Source organism: Pholis gunnellus (assembly GCF_910591455.1).
Source record: "Pholis gunnellus genome assembly, chromosome: 16".
Classification (NCBI taxonomy): domain Eukaryota; kingdom Metazoa; phylum Chordata; class Actinopteri; order Perciformes; family Pholidae; genus Pholis; species Pholis gunnellus.
Genome location: NC_136543.1, coordinates 6900786 through 6927475, shown reverse-complemented (window position 1 = coordinate 6927475; position 26690 = coordinate 6900786). Strand labels below are relative to the sequence as shown.

At 44.5% G+C, this 26690-nt stretch overlaps 1 protein-coding gene across 1 annotated transcript; it reads left to right on the top strand.

Annotated features, from left to right (window-relative positions):
* Positions 1–421: 421 nt before the first annotated feature.
* Positions 422–18940, top strand: LOC306707980 (TGF-beta receptor type-2-like). Its single transcript, XM_079175649.1, has 7 exons — positions 422–669; positions 3398–3539; positions 4411–4604; positions 8321–9093; positions 9771–9912; positions 16338–16462; positions 17721–18940. The coding sequence occupies exons 1-7, from the start codon at positions 597–599 to the stop codon at positions 17898–17900; spliced, it is 1629 nt and encodes a 542-aa protein (XP_079031775.1). The 5' UTR covers positions 422–596; the 3' UTR covers positions 17901–18940.
* Positions 18941–26690: the final 7750 nt, after the last annotated feature.

Sequence of the window (26690 nt, the reverse complement as noted above, 5' to 3'; positions counted from 1 at the left end):
TGGAACCTCTCCAGAAAAACAAGGTCCAATGCAATTCAGTGACTTGGAATGAACACTTACACATGTGGACGACTTATATTAAATATGAGCAGAATCCCAGAAGTTTTCTTTTGAGAGATGACGGCTCTAAATAAGATCTGTGTGCCCGCTTTGAAGTAAGTCAGGGTGTTTGCATACACTTGTAGACTATAGGTGAAGCTGCTGGTTAAGCTATTTTAGAACATGTCATTTCAAGTCTTGCTCTGCAGGGTTTCAGCCTCTTAATGACATGGTTCAAGACTGTGTGAGCCTCACGAGCATGACTGAGAAGTAGAAGAAGAAGAAGAAGAAGAGAGAGAAAAAAAAACGTCCAACCCCTCTGAAGATTTCCTGTTTCATGAAAGTGCACATACTGTGTGAGTCATATAGGGCAAGTCCTGCCTGGTGTGTTTACTCTGCTGCTTCTACCCGGAGCCGTGGAGGCGTTTATTTTATTTTTTTGGAGTGGGTGAAGCAACAGGCGGACCGAAGAGAGTCCGCGGACTCTGGATATTAACCCGGTGTCAAAGGCTTCGGTTAATTCATGAGAAAGAGGGGAGTGTACAGTCTCCCTCTCAATGGAGCTACTACGGTTTTCCGCTTTTTGGTGTGGAGCGATACTCTTCGGTAGTATTCAGCTCGAGGAGGCGGGTGAGTTGAACTTTTTACGTCGAGAGAAGTTGTGAAAGGAGCGGCTGCGTTGTGTCACAGCTGCGGGGTGATTAGTGGAGCGCCAATGAGGCGTCAGCGAGCGCTATTAAGCGCTTTAATTGGGGATTATATGATAAACTATACTCACTGTTGTTTACACGGGTGTTTTTAACGGCCCTGTGGTACACTTTACTTTAGAAATAGTTCAATTCATTTAATTAAAAACAACAAACTCCCAAAGTGCGCAGGTTATCGAGGCTCAAGTGCCTCATTTGTTCAACAAGCCTTTTTTTGTTCTTGCGAGCACGTTTTCTATTCCTCTGACATAAGAGAAGAAGTAAATACATGTCTGTTTACACCACTAACCTTTAGTGTGTTGGCCTCGCTGTTCACTGTGCATGCTACATTATTTGAGGGCATCGCCTGTCGTAAGTCACAGCCTTTAAATCCTCAGACTGTTATCTCCATCTTTTTATGTGCACATTGCTAACAGCAGGTCCAGCAGCCCCCCTGAGGAAGACAGAGTTTTACCTTCATCTGTCTCAGACTCAGTCCCGGCGGCACCAAGTGGCTTTGGCTGCTCCTTAATCCTCCTTTCCCCCCTCTCTGCAATTATATGTAGCCCTGGGTGACAATTACTAGCATTCATCCCTTCCATTGCCCGCCCCCCCCCTTGGGTTTAAATGACATGCTCTTTGAGAGGAGTTGCTCTAATGATATAATTACTCCGGCTCAACCACCTTCCCACCACCAGCACTCAAGCACGGACTATCCCCCTCTGTGCTGACTTACTTCAAAACGACCCGGCAAACCCGCCAGGCAGAGTTTTAAATTGCCCAGTCAAGAAGTTTAGTCTGGAGTTCAAGTGTAATATTTTGATGTTTTTATTTGTGTGGGAGTCTCCCGGTGAAGACGAGGCCAGAAAAGCAATACCCGTCTGCCATATCCTGCTAGGATTCCTGTGAAAGTATCTCAGTCCGGCACAGAAACAGGACGCCGTCGACGTACACTGCTCTAGATTCGCTGCTCTTCCGCACTGCAGGTTGTACAGTGTTTCTGCTGCAGGTCTAACCCCCCCCTGCAGATTTGGGGTGAAATGATACAGTAGGCTTTTTGTGCGGGGGCTTTTCGCACACGTACAGCACCTTTCCTTCGAGACGGTGTGAAGTCGGAGGCGGAACGGATGCTGAGCAGACTTCTTCGCTGTCTGCTTTCACTTACACTTATTCCCAGTCGAGAAACAAACCGTCTCAGGGCCATCTTTACACAAATGGCTACATGTTTGAGATGCATCGCGCACGTTTGTTTACGATGCTTCATCTTAGGGGGTGATCTTTAAACTACAGAAGGTATTTGTTTAACCGACTTTCTGTCTCTGTTTGGTCACGTGCTGCGCATCAACGAACAGGTTCGACTTCCTGTGCACTTGGGGGTTGGCGTACAGTCGACGTGTGGCTATGTGGTTTTGCTAAAGCGGCCCTGTCACATGTTTCTCCTCTTCCTCTGTTTTTTTGCGATTGGGCAGATTTGATTTCGGTTTATCTTTCGGAACCCTTAAGCTCTGAAAGGAGTACAGTCTTTGTCTTTCACTCTCTCCCGCTCTGTTTACTCAATAGACTCTCAGCGAGCGGCCTAACTTCATCGTACCACTTGAGTCCACATTGTGTGCGCTTGTACAAACGCCCCCCAAAATCCTCCCGTGAGACACATTTTTTTCCTGATGATGCTGCAACATTCACTGGTGCTAGATTGATCCTGGGAAAATTGGAATATCCTCTTTTAGGATCATTTCCAACTCTTAAAGCCACAAGATCCACTTTCCACTCGTACTATTATGTGGCTGAGAGGACTCCCTCGAGTAAAAGGAATAGATTTGAGAAGTCGGGAGATATTGCTCACCTTTCTCGCTGCTCTGTCTCCTTTCTGAGTCAAACAGCGGTATGCTGCCTGACAGATTTTTATCATTAAAAGCCTCTCAATGAAAGGAATGCGGTCAGAGAGCTTCTCTACTAATACAAACACTCGCCAACACGTACACACACACACATTTCTGTCTCTTTCCAAACACAAAGAGACAGCAATACATAATGCCGCCCCCCCCCCTTGTCTTTTTGATCTTCTTGAACACCTCTGTAGATGGGGCGCCGAGTCATCGGTGGGACAAATTAGAGACTCCTCAGCGAGGAGATGCATCCGTGTTTCCTTTTGTTTGTTGTTCTTGCCTGTCTGGCAGTTGTCTCCTTAGATGATTATCAAACCCACAGGCACTCATCACACAATCCTGTCTGTCTCACTGATACGGGTCTGCCTGCTGGCAAAGTCAAGTCTGAACAAGACCAAAGGAGGTGGATGCCACCGTGTGCTGCTCTCATTGTTCTGACTTCACAGGAAGAGAAATCTAGCCACCCCTAGGATGAAATACTTTGGGTTTCCCAGTGGTTTGGTTGAATATCTGCATCTACTTATCATCAAATTCCAAAAGACGCCCACCCTTTAATTAGATTTTAACTTTTTCATGCTGATAAATATGAACAGTAAGACTGTTTTGCATTTCTGAGCGGTCTGTTTGAACTTTTTAATGCCAAATGCTGCCTAGTCAACCCTATACCATATAAGAAAATGAGCTTGAGTCTGTTTTTTGTTTTAGCAGAGTCCACTGAACCTTTTTTGTGAACCCAACTCACTGTCTGCCCTCTCTCACTTCTCCTCTTTTTATTTTTTTTAACAGAAGCCAATATAATGAAGCCACGAAGGCTGTGTAAGTTCTGTGACGAGCAGGCCACCAGCTGCACAGGTAAAGGGAGCTGCAAGGCGGACTGTGACATCACGTCCATCTGCCCCGGCGACGAAGATGTGTGTGTCACTGTCTGGTAAGTGGCCACTCATCTAAACTCACGTTTCTCTACGAATCAAAGCCAGGGTTACGAAAATGGTTTTAGTTGAGTCTAGTTAAAGCGAAAAGAGCATTTGACATAATTCACCTCTCGGGTCACAGTACGGGTACAAACAAAGACGTGAGGAAATGAGGGCGCAATGGATGCTCTTTTAATAATCAAATCGTCCTCCCTTCATTTCCTCCCAGGAGCCCTAAAACGTCTTTCTTTATTTGACGTTTTCCTTTGAACACTTTGTCACTCAGCGTTCTGGTGAAGATAATCACAACAGCACACGAGCATCTAAACGTCCAGCGTTCAGCAGCAAATCCGACTCGTAACGTGAGAAGCAGCAGGAGGCCGATTTGTGCCGGCGTTAAAAGCTGAAAGCCGCGCCGCTGTTTCTCATTATATTGCCGATGTTGTTGGACGTTCTCTGAGCTGAGGTCAGCAGAAAGCTAATGGCACATGGACGGCAGCACCTCTTTGAAACGCTCTTCTTAACTGCACTGCCAACGCTGCCCAGCAGGGAAGCAACATTTAGATGTCTATATTTGTGCGTGTTCAGGGTTTTCCTTTGTTTCCTGTTTGTAATGGTATTTGAAGAATCTCGCCGTTCGCGAATGTGACCCCCGTATTGCAGTAATTTACATAATGCTGAGACCGTGGACTGCTGCAAGAGACAAACATCCCATTTACAGTTCCCACTTTATCACTGTACTGCTTAAAAATCGCAATATTTGCACAAATGCAGACCTGCCATCATTGCCTTGTTACACTATAATACAGATATCTGAAAAGGGGACTTCATTGCCAAAGCCAGTCCAGTAAATGGCAGTATTTTCTTTGTGCTTTTTCTCTTCCACAGGAGAAGGAAAGATGATGACAATGTCACAATTGATACAGTCTGCCACAGTCGATCTCAGAAGCTGTATGGCTTGGTCCTGGAGGATTACAACAACAGCAAGTGTGAGATGAAAGAACGAAAGGGCATGGGCTCACAGTTCTTTATCTGTTCCTGCTCTGAGGATGAGTGCAACGAGCACATCTTCTTCAACTCCTGTAAGTTAAGACACAATTATTTTCTCCACTAATCCTTTGTTTTTAACCACTCTTGAGCCTAGTGATTTCTTACACCGATGTATTTTCTTTTCGATTGAGCCTTTAAGATAATATGATTGTGATCCGGTAAGATCCATCGTGCAGCGGACATACCACATTAAAGGGGATATATCGTGCTCATTTTCAGCTTCATACTTGTATTTTGGGTTTCTACTAGAACATGTTTTCATGCTTTTGATGTTAAAAAAACCCACTATTTTTCTCATACCGTCTGTTTGAATACACCTGTAATTACTCTCCGTCTGAAACGCTCCGTTTTAGCGCCCGTCTCTTTAAGGCCTCGCTCTAGAAAAGTCTAGTCTGCTCTGATTGGTTTGTGAGAAAAATATGGCGCACCTTTGCGCAAAGGTAGCTTTCAAGCCTTCCTGAAATTAAATGAATACTTGAATCCATTACATATGGAGCTACAGCAACTTAGCATAAAGACTCTAGCATGTGATGCTAGCTTAGCTAAGCCAAATAGTTGCTGGCTGGCCTTACACTGAACACACAGACATGAGTCGTTTCGTTTTTCTCATCCAACACAAAGCAAAGTGTATTTCCCACAATTGTGACTCATACTCCTGTAAGTAGTACAAAGTTACATCAGTTCCTTATTGTGTCCATCTCTTTCACATTCCTCAAGAGTGAAGCAATAGTCCAGTAACACTGTTTTATGTCTGCAAAGATGGGACTCTTTGGTTCCGACATCTGTACAGCATAACATGGTAACGTCATAGTCCTGGCGGGCCTAATGTTATAATGCCAGTTTCTCTCAGCTTGTCATGTAAGGCGTCATGCATGAATGCAAACACGTGTGCACTGTAGTGCTGTAGTGCTCTCCAGATACATGATTACAAACAGGCTTGGGAGACTTTAGCTTGTAGACTCCAGTTACAACACTGGCCCCCGGAATCAGATGTATTTTGACTACAGCATCCAGGCAATAATAACACGGAGGTACACTTCTGAGACCTGGCTGTGCACAGAGAGACAAATTGAAAGCATCTGCCCAGTCCAAACCACGTAATGGAAATGCATTCCCCTACCGTCGAGAATGTCTGTGCACTGTCTGTGACTAACATGAGACGGTGTAGTAATGAAGGAGCTCCAGCTAAAAAGCACAAAGGAACAATGCCAGCAGATCAGGGAGAATGCACCTCTTCCTCCTCTGGTGACCAGTGTCCCGAGGTACACAACCGTTTTTGTGACTAAGCCTGCCACTTACTCTTTTTCCCATAACTGAGGGATACGTTTAGGAAAGCCATTACTTAAGTAACAGGAAAGACCAAGTTGTTTGTCACATACCAGTTGAAATACCTCAGAGTTGCCACGGTAACGGTGAACCCTCTTCGCACGCCGTGTGCTGCCCTGACGAGAGGGCCGAGGGTGTTTTCAACAGAACCAGAAACGCATCGACGAAGACTATTGGAAATGGCAAGCAGAATACCAAAGGAGAACTGACTTGAGAACAAGAAGTTGGAGCTCGGATGTAGTTAGCTTAGCTTAGCATAAAGTATTGAAACGGTGAAATAGCTCTGTTCAAAGGTAACAGAATCCATCTAAAGTTACAAGTGTAAAAATATCAATTAACGGTTTCTCCATGGGGCTATGTGCCAACGGGAGCAATGATGAGTCTGAAGTCACTGAGCTTTATTTTGTTACCTTTGAACACAGCCAGGCTAGCTGTTTCCCTCCGTTTCCAGTCTTTATGCTAAGCTAATTGCCTCCTGTCTCCAACTTCATATTAAACTGACAAATAAGGGATTTGTACCAATCTTCTCTCTAACTCTGAGCAGGAAAACTATTACTTTAAATAATTCCTTCACTTTACAAACATTGTTTCGGTACAAAAACATTAAATTTAAGGACATTCTTAAGTTAAGGGGGTTGAACCAGCTGGTCAAAGCCTCACAATCTCGCAAATTTAAGATTAAGTTTAAGGTATTGCCATTCATAGAATACTTTACTTTTTAAAGGAATACTTCAGCCTCAAAATGACCATCTGTAAATCAATAACTTATCCCATGTTACCTTGAATTGTTGAAGAAATGACAAATGTATACAGTGTTTTGATATAGTTTGCTGTTGTAAAACATGCCCCCCCCCCCCCCCCCCCCCCCCCCCCCCCCCCCCCCCCCCCCCCCCGACACACATTTACTTTAAATCATTAAGACTTTTCTCCGTTTTTACATTGTCATTCACAGTGGGGGCATGCGAGAGAGTTTCTTGAGTTCTCTTCAAGAATTCGAGGTAACACAGGGTGATTAATTGATATTCAAATGGTCATTTTGGGGGTGAAGTATTCCTTTAAGTGAAGGTTTTGGCCAAAGCGGAGAGAGTCCGCGGCGCACAGTGACAGGTTTGTTGCAAGAAATAGTTTCTCACTCTATGAAAATAAAAACAAACTGCTGGCTGGGGCCATGTTGAGGATTTCAGACATGTGGTTTCCTGTTTAGAAGGAAAAAAAATGAGAGCGAACCAGAGGGATTGACTGGCTAGTCTGCTAGATGCCTTCCCCATTCGTCCTCCTCCCTTATTTCAGCCCGACTCTGCTCCTCACCTCTTCACTTGCCTCTAAAATGAGTTTCTTATTCTTAAGCAAAATGGGGAAACTGTGAGCATATTTTTGCTTTGAAGCTATTCCTGTCCCACTGTAGTAGCTGCTAATTGTTAAATATTTAAGGAAAGTTGTGTGGCAGGCAGTTTAGCAACTACACAATATAAATGATTTTAATTTAGAACTCTTCAAACTGTGGACCAATTGTTTTTTTTTCTTGTTTAGGATGTAGTGCCTGGTGATATAGTTTTTATAGGTCTGTTTATGACTGCTGGAGTATAAACGCAGCACAAGCATAAACTTTCACTGTTGGCCAAAACCGGAGCAGCTCCCAGACACACAAATTATAAGAATACTATAAAGAGACACAATGTGTGGTGGACTGGGTCAGGGCCCAGACGCTAACTTTAGCTTTGTGATGCTTCTAGACATTCCCACTGGGACGGCTCAGGTTCCTCTGCTGCTCTGAGAATATTACTTTACTCTTACATAAGATGCTGATACGGAGACAGTTTGAGATGGATTGCTTTTCTATTTTGGGAGACAGATTGTTTAATAGTAATGCTTATTCTGTAAAAAGCACAAGTGGAAAAAAAACTGTTTTATAAAACATCACAGAGAGAAGAGAGAATAATAAAATCTCACACTTTTTAAAACCTATTTTGAACTATAAGCATTGTGGGTGACAAAATAACCTCAGTATGGCTGCTGTTCTGGAGCTTTTGATCACATTGCATGATCTTAATCAGCAGGTGGAGTTTGTTTTTTCATGTATGTTACATATTAAGATCATGTGATAAATTCAAAAGATCCAAATGAGCTAAACTAAACATTAAAGGTCAAGAATGAACTTTGATACCTTCATTACTTGTTTTGGGGCACTTGGAAACGTAACAATACAGCTATAAACTCTGACAAATTATTACTATTACTGCACACGTGATGCTCACCATTAACTTTATAGCGCTGCAGAGAGCAGCAGAGTTGTGGGATTATTCTGTTGTTTTTTTCCCCCATTGTTAATGTAAGAATGTAATAGATGAGCACAGCTTTGAACTCGTCTATATAAATGTGGGCGTCTTCATCATCTTAATCCCTTTGGCTCTTCTTCCCTCAGACATGGATTCCCAGGTGGTGGCGGTCATCTTGGTGAGCCTGGTGCCTCTGCTGGTTATGGCCGTCGTCGTCGTCTCTTCCTTCTACTGCTATCGGGTCTACCGCCAGCGGCAAGCCAGCTCCAAGCGCAAGAGGGGTCGCCGGGACTTCAGCGACGGTCACGCCATCATGATTGACGACGAGGGCTCGGACAGCAGCTCCACGCACGCCAACAACCTCAACCACAACACGGAGCTGCTGCCCATCGAGCTGGACGTGCAGGTCGGAAAAGGCCGCTTCGCAGAAGTTTACAAAGCCAAGCTGAAGCAGGGCTCCTCGGTCAGCGAGGAGCAGGGCTTCGAGACGGTGGCCGTGAAGATCTTCCAGTACGAGGAGTACGCCTCCTGGAAGAACGAGAAGGACATTTTCTCGGACGCGGACCTGAGACACGACAACGTGCTTCACTTCCTGACAGCGGAGGACAGAAAGGCGCAGAGGCAGTGCTGGCTGATCACGGCCTACCAGCCGCGAGGGAACCTCCAAGAGTTCTTGATTCACCACGTCGTCAGCTGGCACGACCTGTGGCTGCTGGGGGGTTCGCTGGCGCGCGGGGTGGCGCACCTTCACAGTGACCACACCACCTGCGGTCGCTACAAGGTGCCTATCACGCACAGGGACATTAAGAGCTCCAACATACTGGTGAAAAGCGACCTGACCTGCTGCCTGTGTGACTTCGGCCTCGCCCTCCGCCTGGACAACGCTCTGTCTGTGGATGAGCTGGCCAACAGTGGGCAGGTAAAGCTTGCTAATCATTCATTTGGGGGGGTGTTATTTGGTTTTACTGTGCTTTTAATCCCCTCAGAGATTTAGAAAATATTAAATCTTCTCCTGTTCTAATTTGCGCGGCCGGCCCAGACACAGGCCATTCCCAGCCCTACCATATCTCAAACAGAGCCGAGCGATCAATCAAACTTTTCATCTCTGGCCCTCATCTCACCCTCTCTAAATATTTGGCACCCTCTATATCTTGGCCCCAGATGGATAGCGCTGATCGAAATCATAAGTGTTCTGAGGTGGTCGCTCTATAACAGTCGCAAGAGAAACAAGCTTGATTGAGTCTTGATGGACTCATTACGCTGATGTAATAGGCCGGAGTCATATTAGTCTCTGTAGACACCTAATGCATTGTAAAGCCCTTAATGCATTTCGAGGAAGCGCCGGTGAACACAATTTACAATGTGGTAATTAACGTGAAGACGAGAGCTCAGAGCTACCTTTTTTGTTTTTCCCATTATTTTCTACATCGAGCATGTTTTGATTCAGATAAATATGATGTGATGAATTACGACATCACACAATTACCCCCCCCATGTAAATAACTAAGATGCTCTACGTAGCTGGGCTTTTTCAGCTGAACAACATCATGGACTTCAATGACATGGGAATCTTTTTTCACCCCCGTCTTTCCTCAGGTGGGCACAGCCAGGTACATGGCCCCAGAGGTCTTGGAGTCCAGAATCAACCTGGAAAACATTGAGTCTTTCAAACAGGCCGATGTTTACTCCATGGCTCTTGTGCTGTGGGAGATCATCTCCAGGTGCAACGCAATTGGAGGTAAGATCTCATCAGACACGCATGTTCGAAGGATGAAGTGCTGCTGGTATTGTCTCCTCTAAATGTCAAACTATTCCTTCAATTCTATTGAACTCCACTGCCCAGAGCACCCTCCTCTGAGAGTTTCTTTGTGCATTTATCCTGATCAATTGTGTTTTGTGGACTCCTGCTTTAAGCATGATACAGTAGCATGGCACCCTCACTGTGCACACGGTAAGCGTCACATGTGACCTTTAGTTAATAATAGACATAACCAAGTTTCCCTCAGTAAATTAGAGATTAGCCCGGGCCGCTGAGTCTAAAGGAAATCCATAGAAGCACTGATTGATGAAATCCCCTCTGAGGCCTGGAAATATCCTCAGAAATAATAAAAGAAAAATTGGTTGACCTCCAAGGAAAGCGAGCACTTTGCCGGCTCTACTAATCACGGAGCTCGGTGACCAACTCCAAGTCCACCTACCAGATGTGTGACACTGCGCGCCAGGACTTGGGCGGCGTGTGTCTCCCGCGACCCATTTATCACTGTGGGAACAAAATCCAAAAGTGTCAAACGCACAATCCATCTTGTCGAAGTCTCAAGGATCAGCCTTCACTTTACTAATGTACCGTTACTTGTGTTTGTCACTCTGTAGCGAAAACAAGGCCAGGATATGTGCAAATAATAGAAACGGGCGATTATCTGAAGGCATAAACCACGGGGCAGTATTTCATGTCGACACTCGAGTCGTTTGTTTTCACTTCCCTTTGGTGTCTCTGTGGTCCAGTTTGTTTCTGTGTCTGCTCCCGTCTCCATTGTGTCACAGCGGTGATTGAAAGCCGGGTTCGGGCATGAGCGCTTCTACTTTGCCGATTTCCTGTTTTGCCCCCACGACCCCCCCCCCCCGCAGGGGGCCCCCTCCTTAAAGTGTATCGCACAGTTACGCTGCCCAAGAGTGCTCTGAAGAGAAAACATAGCAGAGGGACCCACAGTCCCCCTCTGCTCTGCTTTCCCAAGCAGCAGGAATATGTGTGCCCTTTGGGTACACCTTTTTGAAAAGAAAATAGACTATTTCCTGTTTTGCAAAGAACACGGCCCCCGCGGCACACTGTTCTTAGGCTGAAGTTGTAAGTATGGATGTCTCCTTTCTATGAGGATGTTTTGCGGCTAGTGTCTCTCGAGAGCGGCCCAGACAGGATACGTGGTGGTAGAGATGGACTAAACGAATCCAGGCGGAGTTGGTGTGGCTTCTCGTGGTTTCCTCCTGAGGGATTTGAGGGACAACAGCTTTATTCATCCGACTCATCCTCCTCCATTTATTTATTTCATTCCCTTGCTATACATTTATTGAGATCTAGACAAACAGAAACATTGTACACGGCAGCAAACATTATTTAAGACCCAGTTTAAATGTTCTTCTGAGTGTCCCTGCCCATAAAACTTCAGCTCTGTGTCTCGACATTTTTCCGTCTCTTTCTTCCTACCCCTGGGCAGGTGAGGCAGCCATTAATCACCCTCCCACTGCACCGAAACGCTGCAGACAGCCATCCAGCGTTACTCACGCCGGCAAAGACAGACTGGGAGGACAGGCGAGCGTAGATTTACTGGAGGGTGGTGGAAGCAGAGGGGTACCCGTCCCACCGCTCTACCAGAATAGTGACAAAAGATGGAAGCAGCTGGAATAGCTCATGTATATCTCTATCCACTATCCGCCCACTCCCTGAGACAGAGGGGCCAAATCTGTAGTTCATTAAGCCCAAAACCAGGCTCGGGGATTAATGGGACGGTGTAAGTCTCTCGCGCGCACCTGTATGAACGAGGTAATCTAGCAACACCGTAAATTATGTTTGATATAACACATAATCATATTTTTTGACATTCGGTACAGCCCTAAACATTTGCATATAGGTTAATTTGATTTGCTTGAATGAGTTCAGCTGTTGCTCCACATTATAATCCGGTAACACTAATTTGCCAAATGATTTGAGTCCTTGGATGCTATTGAGGTGATCCAAAAGTAACGGAAAGTAATCAGATTATATGACTTTTATATTGTGATTACGTTACTAGTTACTTATTTAACAGGTGATTGTAGCCGATAACATGTTTAAAGTTAGCCTCTCAAGCCTTGGCAAAAGCCCAAGGAGTCGTTCTCACGTGGAAAGGTTCAAACGTTGCGCAAACACAGCCGGCCTGCTGACTTGATAGAGGAAGGTGGAAAGAAGAAGCTGCGTAAATGAGATGCAGTAACTTGGCTCCTCGTGGGTCGTATGCTGGCAGAGATGTGGTATTGATTCGGCACTCGGAGCACCATGAGAGTAAAGCTGCGGTGAGTTGCCCGCTGCTGGCCTCTTGTTTTTTTCCTGAAGTTGCCAAGTTGTCCCCAGAGGTCGGTGAGTCACTAATGACACCCTGAGAACTCCTCAGCCTCCTTTTGAGACAAAATACAAACACCAGGGCACACAGGCAGAGATTGAGAGTGACGCATCCCCGGGCATCATCATACCGGCTGGGGATGAAGCCCCGGCTCCCTCTGGTCTCCGCTGCCACCTGCCCCGTGTGTGTCTGTGGAAGACAGATGTCTGATCAGCGCTCTGCGTCTCAGTGGCAGGCAGCCACGTAGCCACTCTGTCACAGTTCCCGGGGCCGCGGTCTGATCCGAGATCTGCCAGGCGAGAAGAACACAGCCGTCTGTCGACAGCGCCAGTCAGCCAGCCATGAGCCATGAGCCATCACTCTGCTTTCTTTATCTTCCAAGACTACGGAGACAGAGTGAGAGAGAGAAACGGAGATCAACACACCTCACAGAGAAGGGAAAAAGCTGGATTCAAGGCTCAGGCCTTTTCTTTCATTTTTATCTCTGCCTCTGTTCCCCAAAATGTCTCTCCTATGTAATTTAGCTGGTCCAGATTTAGGGCTTGGAAAGACTATGTTCCTCGGACGGGTGGAGCCACGTGGGGGAATAATAGTGTAGTGGTGTTGAATGTGGAGCTGCAGACGGAGAAATGCCTTCGGTCCCTAGAGGGAGAGTTTGGGCTAGACCGGAGAGGAGGAGAGGTTAAGGCAGCTGCTCTCCAGATGTCAGAACATCAACTCCTCCAGGACCGGAGGGCCTGATGGTCCTGTGTGTATGTGGGGGGTGGGGGGACAAATTCAAGGATATCAAACCACTTGATTGTGGATGAATCAGGGACAAAGTGTGTGTGCCCAATTTGGTTTCGCCGAGGTTGCGTCCAGCACGAGCTGAAATAGTTGTCTCCTTTTAATGGGTTTAGGTGAAGGCGAGGGCATGTATAGTTAATGGTGGGGTAAGCCTCCAGCCTAAGTCGATGCCATATGTACGAACGTAAGCTCTGCTTACGCGCAATGCACATACATCTGTACTAAATGACTTTTAACAACCTGTGAGTTACACAAAACAAGTGTCGCAGCCACCGCAGCCTAATGAAAGCCAGCAGAGGCTGCTGGGAGTGGATTAGTCAGGCTGTTGTTGCAGACTCGCACAGACTTTTGGGAAACAGACAATGTTGTTGTGATCACATCACAAATTTATTTCCTGGCAAACTCTGTGCCGATGTGTTGTTTTTTTTTCTGCATTATGGATGTTTTTAGGTGACAGGATATTTTTCATTATTTATGCTTTGTTGTGCGTGATTAGAAGAAGGGCAGCAGAATATAGATATCAGATGCTGGTGTGGATATAGCTTGCTTTCAACTTTGCTGTAATCATTTAGGATGTTTTTTGGCTTGCTAGTGCAGTTTGACGAGTGATAACTCGACCTAGAGAGCCATAATCAAAGCAGCATCAGTGCAGCACGTGGTCATTCCCTGAAAGAAGCCATAGAAGCTGTGGAAACATGACTGTACCGTCGTGGATTTCCCCACGTTGTGGCTAAATTTAACAGAATTTATTTGGGCTGCAGATCCCCAGACAGTTTCTACAGGCATGGCTGACGAGTGGCAGGGAGAGTAGACATTTAGGGGGGTTTATTGTGCTTGCTTTGCAAAATTCACATCACTACATGTCAGCTGTCGTGGGAGACGTAGTGTAGGTTCCTCATTGTTACTGAGCTCAACTTGTTATATTGCTTCGCAGGAATCTTGTCAATATGCACTGTGTGACTTTTGCAAACCGCAGCATTCCTGGCTCGCCCTGTGTTGTGTTTTTCAATAGTTTTTGCTTGTTCAGAGTTTAATTTAAGGTTTGCCTAAAAAAAAAAAAAAACATCTTTTCCTTTTTAGAGCCGGATTGGCCAATCTTTCCATCCTGGAATACACACTTTTGTTTGCACAGCAAAATGCTCAGTAGTATGATTCATATATTTTGGGCCCATTGTTTGGAGATGAACACATAAACACGTTTGCCCAAAGTGGATTTTCAGTCCAGAACACAGTTAAACACTCGCTCTGAGCTGTCAAAACAAAATATACTGACGGTTGGGTGGGGTTATGTTTTACCAAACCAGAGCTGAACAAAAAAAAAAAGGACGTTTCAGACTCTGAAAAGAGTCCTCTGTTGCAACAGTCTGCGCCCCAGAAGCCTTCGATTCCTGTCTGCGGGCGTCACAACTTCCTGTGAGCCTCTTCTGAACATGTTTTGAAAGAGTGAAATGAGACCGTCGTCTAGTTCATCCTACTGAGGAGTGGGAGGTCTATTCTATTAGCCTGCACTTTATCAAACAGTTGAATACATTATTATTTTTTTGTTTTGGCGTGTGTCATAGTCTGTGTGTAAGATGTGTTGGCCTCGTTACTCCAGAGCTCGCTGACTCAGCACGGCTCTGTACCAGTCATGTGAACTCCCTGGGAAAAGATTCATGACGACAGTCAGTTCATGCTTGCAGCACATGCGTATTTAGAGAGTATACTGTATAATCTACTGGTTAAATGCCCAATCAGTGACTGTGATTGCCTTCTATGTGTATTCTTTGAGCGTTTGAGAGCTCAAAGGGGGCGTGTCCGGCTTTAGGATTCGTATGCACGCTTAGAAAAAAAGAAATGATAACTGACGAAACTACAGGAAGGAACAGGTTCTACTAAAATATAATGTAAATCAAATATCCAAATCAAGTCAAATGCTCCCACGTTGCAGTAGAGTAATGGACCCTTTTACACAGCAGCCATTTTTGACATGTGGTGGCAGGGAAAGCACAGGTGAACTTCATCAAATTAATTACGGTCCCCAGCTTGCACATCACCAGCACCCTGGCCCACCTGAATGGAACAGGGCCCTAATTAATGTCATTCATTACACCTGTGTTTACCCTGACACGAACAGCAGCTACAGCGCTTCGCTGTAAGAAGTTTCTCTGTTAAACTGCACATTTGTTTTCGCTTCCCACCATCGCTGTGAGTCATTAGACACACAAGTCTGACTTCTTGAGTGAAAACGGTCATTGAGAGTTATTGTGCAACAACACGGCTCATTTCACTCTGTCGTGTTTAAGCTCGCAGTTAAAATAACAATGTACCACAATTTATGTACTCTAGAAGAACATATCTGTCTTTCTAATGGGGGGGGGGGGTATAAAAAGGTATCCATTCTGTTATTGCAACACGTGAAGGAACAACAAAAGCTTTCAAAACCGCATAAAATAAAGAAGCGGAAATTGTGTAATCTGTTTCTGTTTCTGTTTGAAGGCTTTTTTTTCTGTCTTTGTAAAGGCGTCCTCCGCTGTTTCATGTGCTGGTCGTCTTTTAATTATTGACAATCCACTTGAACTGTTCCCTTCAACATTCTTCACACGGCCATGTGCCTCGTGAGGCTTTCCCTTATCTCTGTGGATTCTCTGAAACGTGTGTTTTCTTTGTACGAGCCCTCCGCGCTTCAAAGCGATTTCTTTTTTTTTTTTTATTCGTTGTTTAACTCGAAGGATGAATTCGATTCATGCATTTTCTTTGGAAACTCTTGACCCACCGTTTCCGGGCGATATCCTCCCCGCCGGTCGCTTTGAAATCTCGCCCCGAGTAAACTCGACTGGTAAATTGCTTTTGACGAGCACTCTGGATTATGTTGTGTAAGAGAGCGCTGACACAAAGCCAGAGCTGCATTGGTGAGATGCTTTAAGCCCGTTGACGCTGAGGGTAAAAAAAAAAAAAGTGATAATAATAAGTGTGTCTCTTCAGCAAATCTTCCCCTCGGCCCCTCTATCAGCAGCACAGGATTCTTTAGTTGTTTGTGCTGCTTCGGTGCTATTTAAAGTTTGCAACCTCCGGTTTTAATTTTAATCCTTTGAGTGCCGGTTGTTGTTGCTGTGTGCGCTGTGGGGCTCTGCCATCTGATCTCGTCTCTCTATTCAACAGAGCTGTATCTTTCACTAGATGGGAATCCGTCTCAAAGTGTATTGCCTGTATAAAACAACCTGTGTGATAAGGTCACGGGCTAATTTTTCTCTGTTATCCGTGTGTGTGTGTGTGTGTGTGTGTGTGTGTGTGTGTGTGTGCACAGAGGTGAAAGAGTACGAGCCACCCTTTGGGAACCTGAGGGAACACCCGTGCGTAGAGAGCATGAAAGACAGCGTCCTCCGAGACCGAGGAAGACCTGAGATCCCCGACAGCTGGATCAACCACACAGTAAGAGGCGCCACACACAACCTGGGCACATTGATGTTGATTTTTATGTGCACTATCCCATATAGATAATCAAACTAATGAATACATAAATAAGTCCTGTTGCACAACCTACAAAATGCAATGGCAAATACTGACAAAAAGAAATGACAACACACGAGGAAACACCAGAACAAAGAAATGTCCATCCCATGTCCTAATATTAACCATCGATTGAGTAGCATTTAGAGGGATCTGTTAGCAGAAAAGAAATACACTCTTGATAACTATGTTTTCATTAGTGTATAAACACCAGAAACTAAGAATAAGCAGTTTATAACTACATAGTAAGTCCGCCATGTTGCACCGCCATGTTTCTACAGTAGCCCAGAGCGGACAAACTTCAGAGAGAGCCTTTTGTTTTCACGGGACCTGAAGGCCTCAGTAGTTCAAGGAAGGAGTGAGCGGAGGGGTTCAGTTGGTTGCAGTCTGCATCCTCACCACTAGAAGCCACTAAATCCTACACACTAGACCTTTTTAAAATAGGGTCATCCAGTACTTCCGTATTTCATCAATGAAGCGGTATAAAAGCCAAACAAGTTACTTATTAATGTCATATAAATGCATGGAAAACAGGAATGATAGCAATACAAACGGATAAGTTACAATGGTTCGTTTAGACACAGTACGTATTTTGACATTTTAGCTCGAGCAGTGCCTCATTTCTACTACAGTAAGAGTACCCTGCTGAGTTTTTTGACCTCCGTATTCCTGCCAAGGGTATCACACAGCAGGGAAGAAGCCTGCAAGCTAGTAAACACAGATGTAAACAAACACACAGTTTAGAATACGTAAAGGATTGGATTTGTAAGTGTTTCACGAGGAAGTAAAAAGCACTCAACACATTTGTTAGACCTCAAGGACACAAACAATGTGTTTTGCTGTTAACACTAAATGTAAACATAACTTCTGTTTTGTTCGTAAGAAAACTCCACAGGGCACCTTTAAGCTTAATTGTGTACTTTGTGGCATTTCTGTTTGGTATTGTGAAAGGCAGTGTCCTAATTATTTCCATTTAAACAAATTGAATGTCAAATGAGCATTAAAAACCTTAATGAAGGGAGGATTTATTGCACGCCAGCTGCTTGAGTTAGACCCAGATTGACACGCATAAATACACGTGAACGTTCGTCGCTCGAGGTGATGATATTCTGTCTGTCGGGCTCGCCCCGGGTCTGTATTATTGACTGATTGTATCTGGGCTCCACTGCTCCCCGTGCAGGGCATCCAGATGGTGTGCGCCTCCATAGACGAGTGCTGGGACCACGATCCGGAGGCCCGCCTGACAGCCCAGTGTGTCGCCGAGCGCTTCAGCGACATGGAGTACCTGGACAAGCTGTCGGATCGCTCCGACTCGGAGGAGAAGCTCCCCGAGGAAATCTTGATGGTGGATGAGAAGTAGAGCTCAGCAGAAACGCTGCCCCCACCGGGGCGGCAGAGGAATTACAGCCCAGCAGCTGGTGAGAGAGAGCGAGAGAGAGAACTTCCAGTGGATGCAGTGTTCGCCATGGGTTCGTCAGAAATGGGTGACTGAGGAGCAAACTAGAAAAATCCCATGAAACAGAACTGCTACCAGAGATGGACTTCTATTTACAGATCAGAACCAGCATGACTATAAACCAGCGACTGGTTGATTTGTTTTCTTCTACATGCTTCAAAGACTGGATCAAATTATAAACAAACAAGCTTTTTTAACCAAATGCTATTTGCACTTTATCAATATCTACGCACATCAAAGGATATATATTCAGTGTCTTTTTTTTAAAATTGTATCCGACAATACATTTCAGGTATAGGAAATAAAGGGACAGCTTGTATTTCAAAAAGAGGGTAAAAGGGACCAATGTAATATATTAAGACAGTTAATAACACTAATAGCCCCCTTTATAGTTTCTTGACTGCATACTTAAACCTTTTCCTAGGTGGTGTGGTGGCCTTGGATATACAGAATGTCTGCGGGACGGTATTCAAGGTGCACGTATCATTTCTAGTGGCATGAAATGGAAATCACCCAGAGCAATGAAAGGTAAAAGCCATCCAAGGCAGAGATCTGCAAGGAAAGCTGGTGATTTATCTCAAGGACTATGATTTGTGAAATAAGGAAATTTACCCTGAGAGGAAAAAAAGGGAACTCTATATGTATGTATGTTTGTGTATGTGTGTGTGTGTGTGTGTGTGTGTGTGTGTGTGTGTGTGTGTGTGTGTGTGTGTACTCGGAAGAGTCTGGTCTCGGTTTGATTAATAAGACCAAGAGAATAAAGGGAATAGAGATGTTTCTAACGGACTCTAAACAGGAAGTTCCAGCCCGCTGCCTGTATATAAGCTATAAAAGCTGAACTAGACATTTTGTGATAGGAAAGGGAATTCTGTCGCCTCTGATTCTAAACTGTATCAAAGTTGTTGTTTTTTTGTATAAAGCCATAATTAAAAGTGTTACAGGTCTCACTTTGTCAATATGGTGTTTTTAATACCATCACATTGCTTCGTATTCTGACGTTTGGTGCCACTTATTCCCCCTCAGGGTGTTATGTGACATGATTGGCAGTGACTGTGGATTTCACATTGTGAACTTTCCAAAATCTGACCGGCTGTACAGCCCAAACAAAATAGTTTTCAGCAAAAAGAAGCACAATACTATCCGGTAACCTACACGAACGCTCCACTTAATGCTCCATTATGTCTTTCTAACATTAAATCAAATGACTCCCTCTTAATTTTGCTAATCCTGCTCATCCTACAGAGACTCTGAAGACGTCTGTGTGGCTTTATACTACTAAGTCACTCCGGCTCTGGTGATCGCCCACATATGTAAGAAGTGTGGGTAGTCACCTCCAGCATGCATGCAAGACGTGTTTATATCCATCATATACGGAGTAAAAGTAAAGAATCCTACATTCTCAGCTAAAACACCTGTTTTTTGTCCACTACCATGACAGAGAATTTCTATTTAACAGTGAAAGAAGTAAATTGCAAGTAATATGTGATACCTGACAAAAGTACGCGTTTTAATACACCTATACGCACTGACGATAAGCTTTTAGTATGGAGTGATATAATCTAATTTATCACCGGAGGACTCGGCTCCTGCAGGATGACAAGCTCGCTAAAGTCCCGGTAGTGATAGCCCATCAGCTGCTCCCGGGCTTGGAACAGGGAGTTTATGTTCCGGTCCTGACGCACTGTGACACACAACTTAAATCACTGCGAACTATGTGTGCGCATCCGTAATCCATCATTCTGCAGTATTGCACCATCCATATACAGTATATCTATATATACATGAGAGATGTGCATGTTGGTACGCACACACTGGCTTTTAACTCGTTCATCCTTCATTCATGGCCACACCGAGGCCTCCGAGATGCTTCGAATTTGGGTTGTTCTCCAGAAACATGACAAACCTCCCAGACTTGGTGTTGTCGCACATCTTAACGGTGGCGGTCGTCTGTTGTTTGTCAGACGGCGTCTTAACGGTTTTACGTTGTTGTGTGTTTGTGTGCTGGATGAGGTTCAGGTGAGGTTCAGCAGGTCCGAACAGTGTTTGGCAGTGTTTGTGTGCAGTCAGTGTATGATGCCGGCAGACCTTTCATCCTGAGCCCACCTCTGACTCAGTCAGTCTGTGTGGCTCTCTGCCTACCTGTCGAGGCCACTATTTGTCTGTGTCCTGCAGGCAGCTGCTTTCACTGCATCCACTTGCTCCCAGAAACTATTTGGCAATGAGACCAGAGGTGTCCAAACTTTTTTTTGGATTGAGAGCCGTATACAGAAAGACGATCGTAAATGTGTAGCTGTCAACCAGTTGCACTGCAAGAAAAATAAATCTGTGTTTCTCGACCTGCAAAATGAATTATCAAAATAACTACGCAACACTACAAAACAATTCAAAGTTTGACATTGGTGTGTCTAGATACTACAAAAACTAGTTATGTATCTTCTGCTCTTAAATTGAATTTAGATAAATTAAATACTTTTAAACTCTAACACCGGGTTAGAGGCCACATACAATAGGATGTTGCTATTTGTAAACCTATTAAGTTAAAACAGGCAGAAACGGCCAAATATTGGTTTCTCTTCATGGCCCAAGGGCACCACTTAAAAGATTACGATGTAAGATGTAAGGTGTAAATCTGTAAGTCTGATATTAAGATATTAAGATATTAAGATGTAAGAAACTGAACAGGCAGAAACAGGCACATAAATGTGGGTTCATGTGCCAAGAGGTTAAGACAGAGACGCTTTTGCTGTATTTAGTCGACATCTGGTATCTAAACTATGTGGTGCAATTTATTAGAAACCTGTCCAAACCATATTCTAGTTTATTTTTAAAATCTCACTGCTGGCCGCAGTTTGCCACCACAGACTTAGACTGAACTATAAATCTGTTGTTGTGTTTTGTGTGTGAAGCTCAACCAAGGCTGCAGTTGTGAAGCAGCGCCACTGAAAACGCACGGACTGTAAAACCAATGCACTTGGGAACGCCTGCAAAGTGATTTATCAGCTACAGTGGGCCGACTTGTCGTCTCGCGGGGAATATTTCCGTTGCCCTTCCCACAGTTCACAATGTATATCTATTTACATAAACTGTGCCACAGGCGCTCGGTTGTGTGCTGCGCTACAGATAAATTGGACCCCGCCGCGGGGATGTGCATGCTGATGATGAATGATTTATAATTGTTACATTATAAATGGATTACCGCAGGCGTGTCAAAAGTAACAAAAGTAACATTTCTGTTCATTTTTCACAATCAAATAATGTGAGGCCTATTTTATTTATTTGTTTCACTGCAGCAAAGGAGTCAAGTTCTTGAAAAGGAGATGCATATTTGAGAAAGCCTCTAAATGCCTCCTGAAGCTGACTCATTTGTCAGGGTCAGTAAAAGAACAGCAAATTCAAAATGAGTTCTTGTATTGCAGGAGCCGCAGGGCAAGGATCCTCCACACAGTCGGGTGCCGTTTGGTTAACAGTATTGGAAGCGATTCAACGCAAATCATGCAGCACTCTAATCCTGTAATGTTTAATCCTGTTATGTCAGTTCATATTGCTGCACCTTGCAAAGGAATTCACTCGAGCCTCGAGCAATTGCGGTCATAATAAGGAGAACAAATAAATGACATTGTTTGTTGTTGTTGTTGGTTCTTTTTAAACACCCTCAGTCGGTTGGTACAAACACTCCTGTCTGCTACCATCCCGGTGTGTTTTAATCAAGGCAACATGGGAGCTTGTGCACACTTATTCCTTTCATCGCCAGCAACAACACGACAGTAGGATATTGCCTGACACCTGCATTTTGTCTTTTGACCGGTAGAGGGCGTAGTGGTTCTACCGGTTGCTGCATACAAAGACATCATCTGTGCCTTCTGGAGCCGACTCTGGGTGCTGAAGTGCAGCGTCCAACGAGCTAACATTTGTGCTTTGAGGGTAAAAAAAATAAAATGGAAGCAGTGCACTGTGAAAGTGAAGGGGCTGAGCTCAAGATGTGACAGGTCTTTCCACTACTAAGAGTCATACTCAGTGGCGCTAACCAGTCGCCGAACACTGGAGTCATTTAACATCTTGCTTTTGGACCTAATTGCATTAAAAACCTCAGCTGCTGGCGAGCGGAACTTCACAACATTTCTTTCTCCATTTGATTCTCTCACTCCGTCGCGTCCTCGTTCGTCGCTCGCCTGTCACAACGTATGAAGCTCCAGACACCCGCGTGCCGCCGCCCCCCACCCGTCAATCATGATATTTATTCACCAGATTAACCCTTCGAGTGGGAGGCAGCAGAGGGCCGCTGGGTGTTCAGCTCGGCGCCGCTCACGCGTCGACACGAAGACGCGAAAAGAAAAAAAAACGCACGCGCAGCCTTTGGAGGCCTTAAGTCCAGAAGGAGAAACTCTCGTGCCAAAGTCACTTATCGTTCCCCCACATTGCTGGTTGCCATGGCGACGCCTCGGTACATCAGTCAAAGTTGCCAAAGAGATGGTTGGTGAGGAGCTTATGAACAATATTCAAAGCTCCAGTAAGAGGGATGACATGGGAGACAAACGGCTCCGATATCACCTCCTCTCTCCGGTTAACCCCCCCCCCCCCCCAACATCCCAGTCCTTTACAGATCTTTTTTTATATATATTCCAATTTTTAGGTGTTCGCTTGACATATTCCACTTTGCGGAGTGCAGCTCGTGCTGTTGACAGCGATGGTTGCAGCAGCAGGAGTCACATCCCGCAGAACTTTGAGGCCCTGAGCCGTGATTGCAATTGTCCAGGGGATGATGCGCCTGTTAGAATAAGAGCAGCGGATGAGGTGTTATACCCCGTGTCCTCTCAGACATCTTCTTTTTTTTTCCCGTCCGATGGCAGTGGACTCGATGGTTCCGAGATTACTTTAAATTCCTCATGACTGAATGAGCTATTGTGTTTTCTGCTGTGTGTATTCTCAGCTAGGGAGCCACTCAGAGTGCTTAATACAAAAAAAAACAAGGACGAACGCAGCTGTGTCACACATGGCAGCGTGCTCGAGCTGACGTTTGTCTTGGGAGGATACATTCAGAGGGTTGTTTCCTTACGTTTAATAAAACCAGTGCTTGGCAGTTTTACTGCAGTTTCACCCTCCAACAACAAGCTGAAATGATTTGATCACTTGAGCCAACAAGGGCGATGCCATTCCACTTAATTCCCGACATCAATCAGCGCCTGGGTGCATGCAGGCCATGATGATGATTTGGGACTAATTTGGCACGCTAGATCCTTTTTGAGCTGCGTTCCATATTAATTTGTCTATTTGGAAATAATTTACGTACTGCGGTCCTGTTCCAGTTAACATTCATGAGAGACTGCGGCGGGCCTGATGTGATGATGCTAATCTTGTGCTGTAGACTTGTTAAAACATCGCTGGACTTCATAGGCAGCTCGTTGTTAATGTACAGAAAGGTTTTCCTTCCAAGGTCAACCAAAGTTGACGCAAGACATACAATGGAAACGTCCCTCATTTTCATCCAGCAAATGTTATATGTGGGATAACTCGTAATGTGAATCAATAACATTGTAGATGGCTGCATTCCATTTAGGCCCTGCTGTCCTGCAGCTGAAACACAGCTACGGTTATTATTTGTTTCGTGTAAAAATGAAGCCAACACCTATAGATACACTATCTGCCGAGAGTGCGTCTCCTCTCTGCTCTGACTGCAGCTGGGACTGCTGCGTGAGGCTTCTGTGGGCGGCGGCGGAGGGGCTCACGGCAGCACCCGCTGCTCGTTCACGATAGTGCAGAACGTACGTGTTTTAACATCAAAACACCAGAAAATTCTCCAATAACACCAGAACAAGTCGCTAGATTTGTCACTAGTAGCTTTTGACAAAAAAAAGTAGCCATGAGGGTTTGGAAAGTCGCCAGATTTAGCGAGAAAGTTGCCAAGTTGCCAACACTGGCACCAGCTATATATGTCCCCAGAGCAACATTAGACGTAACAATGGCTCCTATCACATATAAAACAAAACAAAAATCTTCATAAAAACAAGTTGTACAAATAATAATATATAAACAAGCATATTAAAGCTACTGCAGATGTAAAAACAAACACATTTAACTTACCAGAGCTGCTGTTCACTATTTAAAGACAAAATCCTCCTTTCTTTGTTAATAATGAGTTCAATCTCACGGTTGTTCAGTACATCCGTGCGTTTTAGTTCCAGTAAGAAGTCCTTCTCGATTGATGGACGCCAGTGAAGACAGTCGAGCCTCCCCAGTTGTATTTTTTAAATACGTTTTAATACGTTTGAGGGCTGAAAATGTCCGCTCCACAGAGGCAGCAGATATTGGGATTGTCACCGCCCAACATGTCACGCTAGCCCACTGACCAATCACGTATGGCTAGGCCAGCTAGCAGGCTCGGACACGTCAAAGAATACGCCCAACACGTCAAACTAAAGATCTGATTGGTTGAACACTATGACAATCAACAATATTGTCCCCATTCACTTAAACTGCACATGGATTCACTTGTGAGTCTGCCATATGGTTACCATGGTGCACAACTTGCATGCATTTAGCCTTTTATGAAAATGTTATATATAATATACATTTTAATGTTAAAATAGGAAGATTTGATGCCTTCAAGTAACTGTGTTTAAACCGCTACACTATAGTGAACACATTCCACAAAAGTTCTGCCACATTTAAGACATTCTGTCACTCAAATAAACAGTTTACACGAGTGTCTGTTTCCAACGGGCCTGATAATATAGTGTCAACACCTTTAAACTCAAAAAGTTTCACTGATTTCTAAACTGAGAATGCTTTAAATGCTTTGAAGGGGATGAATCAAAAGAAAAATGCTAAATTAAATGCAAACGTGTACAGTTACCGTACTTACCATCCCAGTTAGCGTTGACCATCTTCAGTCTCTTCTGTTGCCCACGATGATCTAGTAGTTTAGTTCTCCAACAAGTTTTGTAAAAAGTAGCTTTTCTCAAGAAGTTAAAAACTCAAAGAGTTAGCTCTCCACAGTTTAGATCCACAAGAGGTGTTCAGCTCAAGAGTTGTTCCGCTCAAAAGTTGTTCTGCTCGTGTTGAAATCCAAATGCAAAGTGAGGATCAGAACGTTCTGAGGCCTTAAGTAACCTCGGTCGTTTCCATGGCATCCAGCGATGCGTGCGTGTGATTGGCCAAGACAGAAAGAGAGAAATATTAATTATTTTCTCTTATATATAATATATTTTTTATTTGATTGATACTAGTTATTTTTATTTTATCTTTCAGTGCTCTATTACCATTGAGTACAGCTATGAGTTGTAAACATATACAACCCATCTCTATACAACCAGTGGCGGGCCGTGCATTTTACTGCTCGTTCATGAGAGTGCAGAACGTACGTGCTTTAACGTCAAAACACCAGAAAATTCTCCAATAACACCATGAACAAGTCGCTAGATTTGTCACTAGTAGCTTTTGACCAAAAAAAGTAGCCATGAGGGTTTGGAAAGTCGCCAGATTAAGCGAGAAAGTCGGCAAGTTGGAAGAGCAACTGAGGAAGACAGTAGCTGCGCAATGAGAAAATAAGATAATCGGAAAACTATTTTTATAAGTTCTAAATTATTATTGCAGGCCCTGACTGCCCACAACTGCATTTAGGTGATCCAGTTTCAGAATTGCGCGTACTCACTCACCGACCGACCACTGACATACTGGTACACTTATTTACACTTGTGCATTTCTTGCTTTGACAACTCAAAGCGCCTGCCTTGAAAAGAGACCAATACCCCAAAAGTCTTGTTTCTTCATTTGATTTCTCGACTGAGAGTGACACTCCGTTAAAGCTACCGTGGCGCAACTTCCATTTTGTGTTGATTTTGGCAGTCCCTCTAGACCAGGGGTGGCCAACCCGCGGCTCCCGAGCCGCATGCGGCTCTTTGCCCGGTTTCATGCGGCTCTTACGTTCATATCAACGTTTGTATTTGTGTTTGTGTATGTTTTAATGTGCGTGTTCGCTTCGCTTGAGTTAAATACGGTATTTTCGTCAAACGCACATGTGCGGCCACAGATTACGTTCCTCGTCGACCCATTTAACGCCGAGACGGACTGTTTGAAAGCCCCGCTAGTCACAGATGAGGCTGCGGCTGAGTTAGAGATGATCGATCTTTGTGAGGAGGACCAACTCAAACCTGCTTTAAGGGACGGGACCATTGAGTTCTGGAAAAGTGTGCCAATGAAAAAATACCCCAATGTCAAACGGGCTGCGCTTAAGATACTGTCAATGTTTGGGGCAACATACGTCTGCGAGTCTGTGTTTTCTACCCTGAAACACGTGAAATCAAAGCATCGATCTGTTCTGACTGACACCCATGTGAAAGAATTGCTTCGAGTGGCAACAACGGAATACAAGCCAGATTTGAAGAGGATTGTTCAAGGCAAGTAATGCCAGAAGTCCCACTAAGTAACATGCATAGTAAAAGAAAAACACTATTGTAAATTATTATATTTTTGTTTGTGGACTTGGTTGAACTGAGAGTTTGTCTGTGTGAGACAGTGCACACAATGTTCATTGTTGAAAATGACTGGCCTGTGGTCTTAGGAGTCAATTTCTGTCATTATCATGTTGGTGTGTGACATTTACAATAAATCTGGCTGAGCAAAGATATGTGTGTGTGTGAGGAAGGGATAGGGTGATGTTCATGTGTGCCCATGTGTATGATGTGGCTCTTTGCGGTA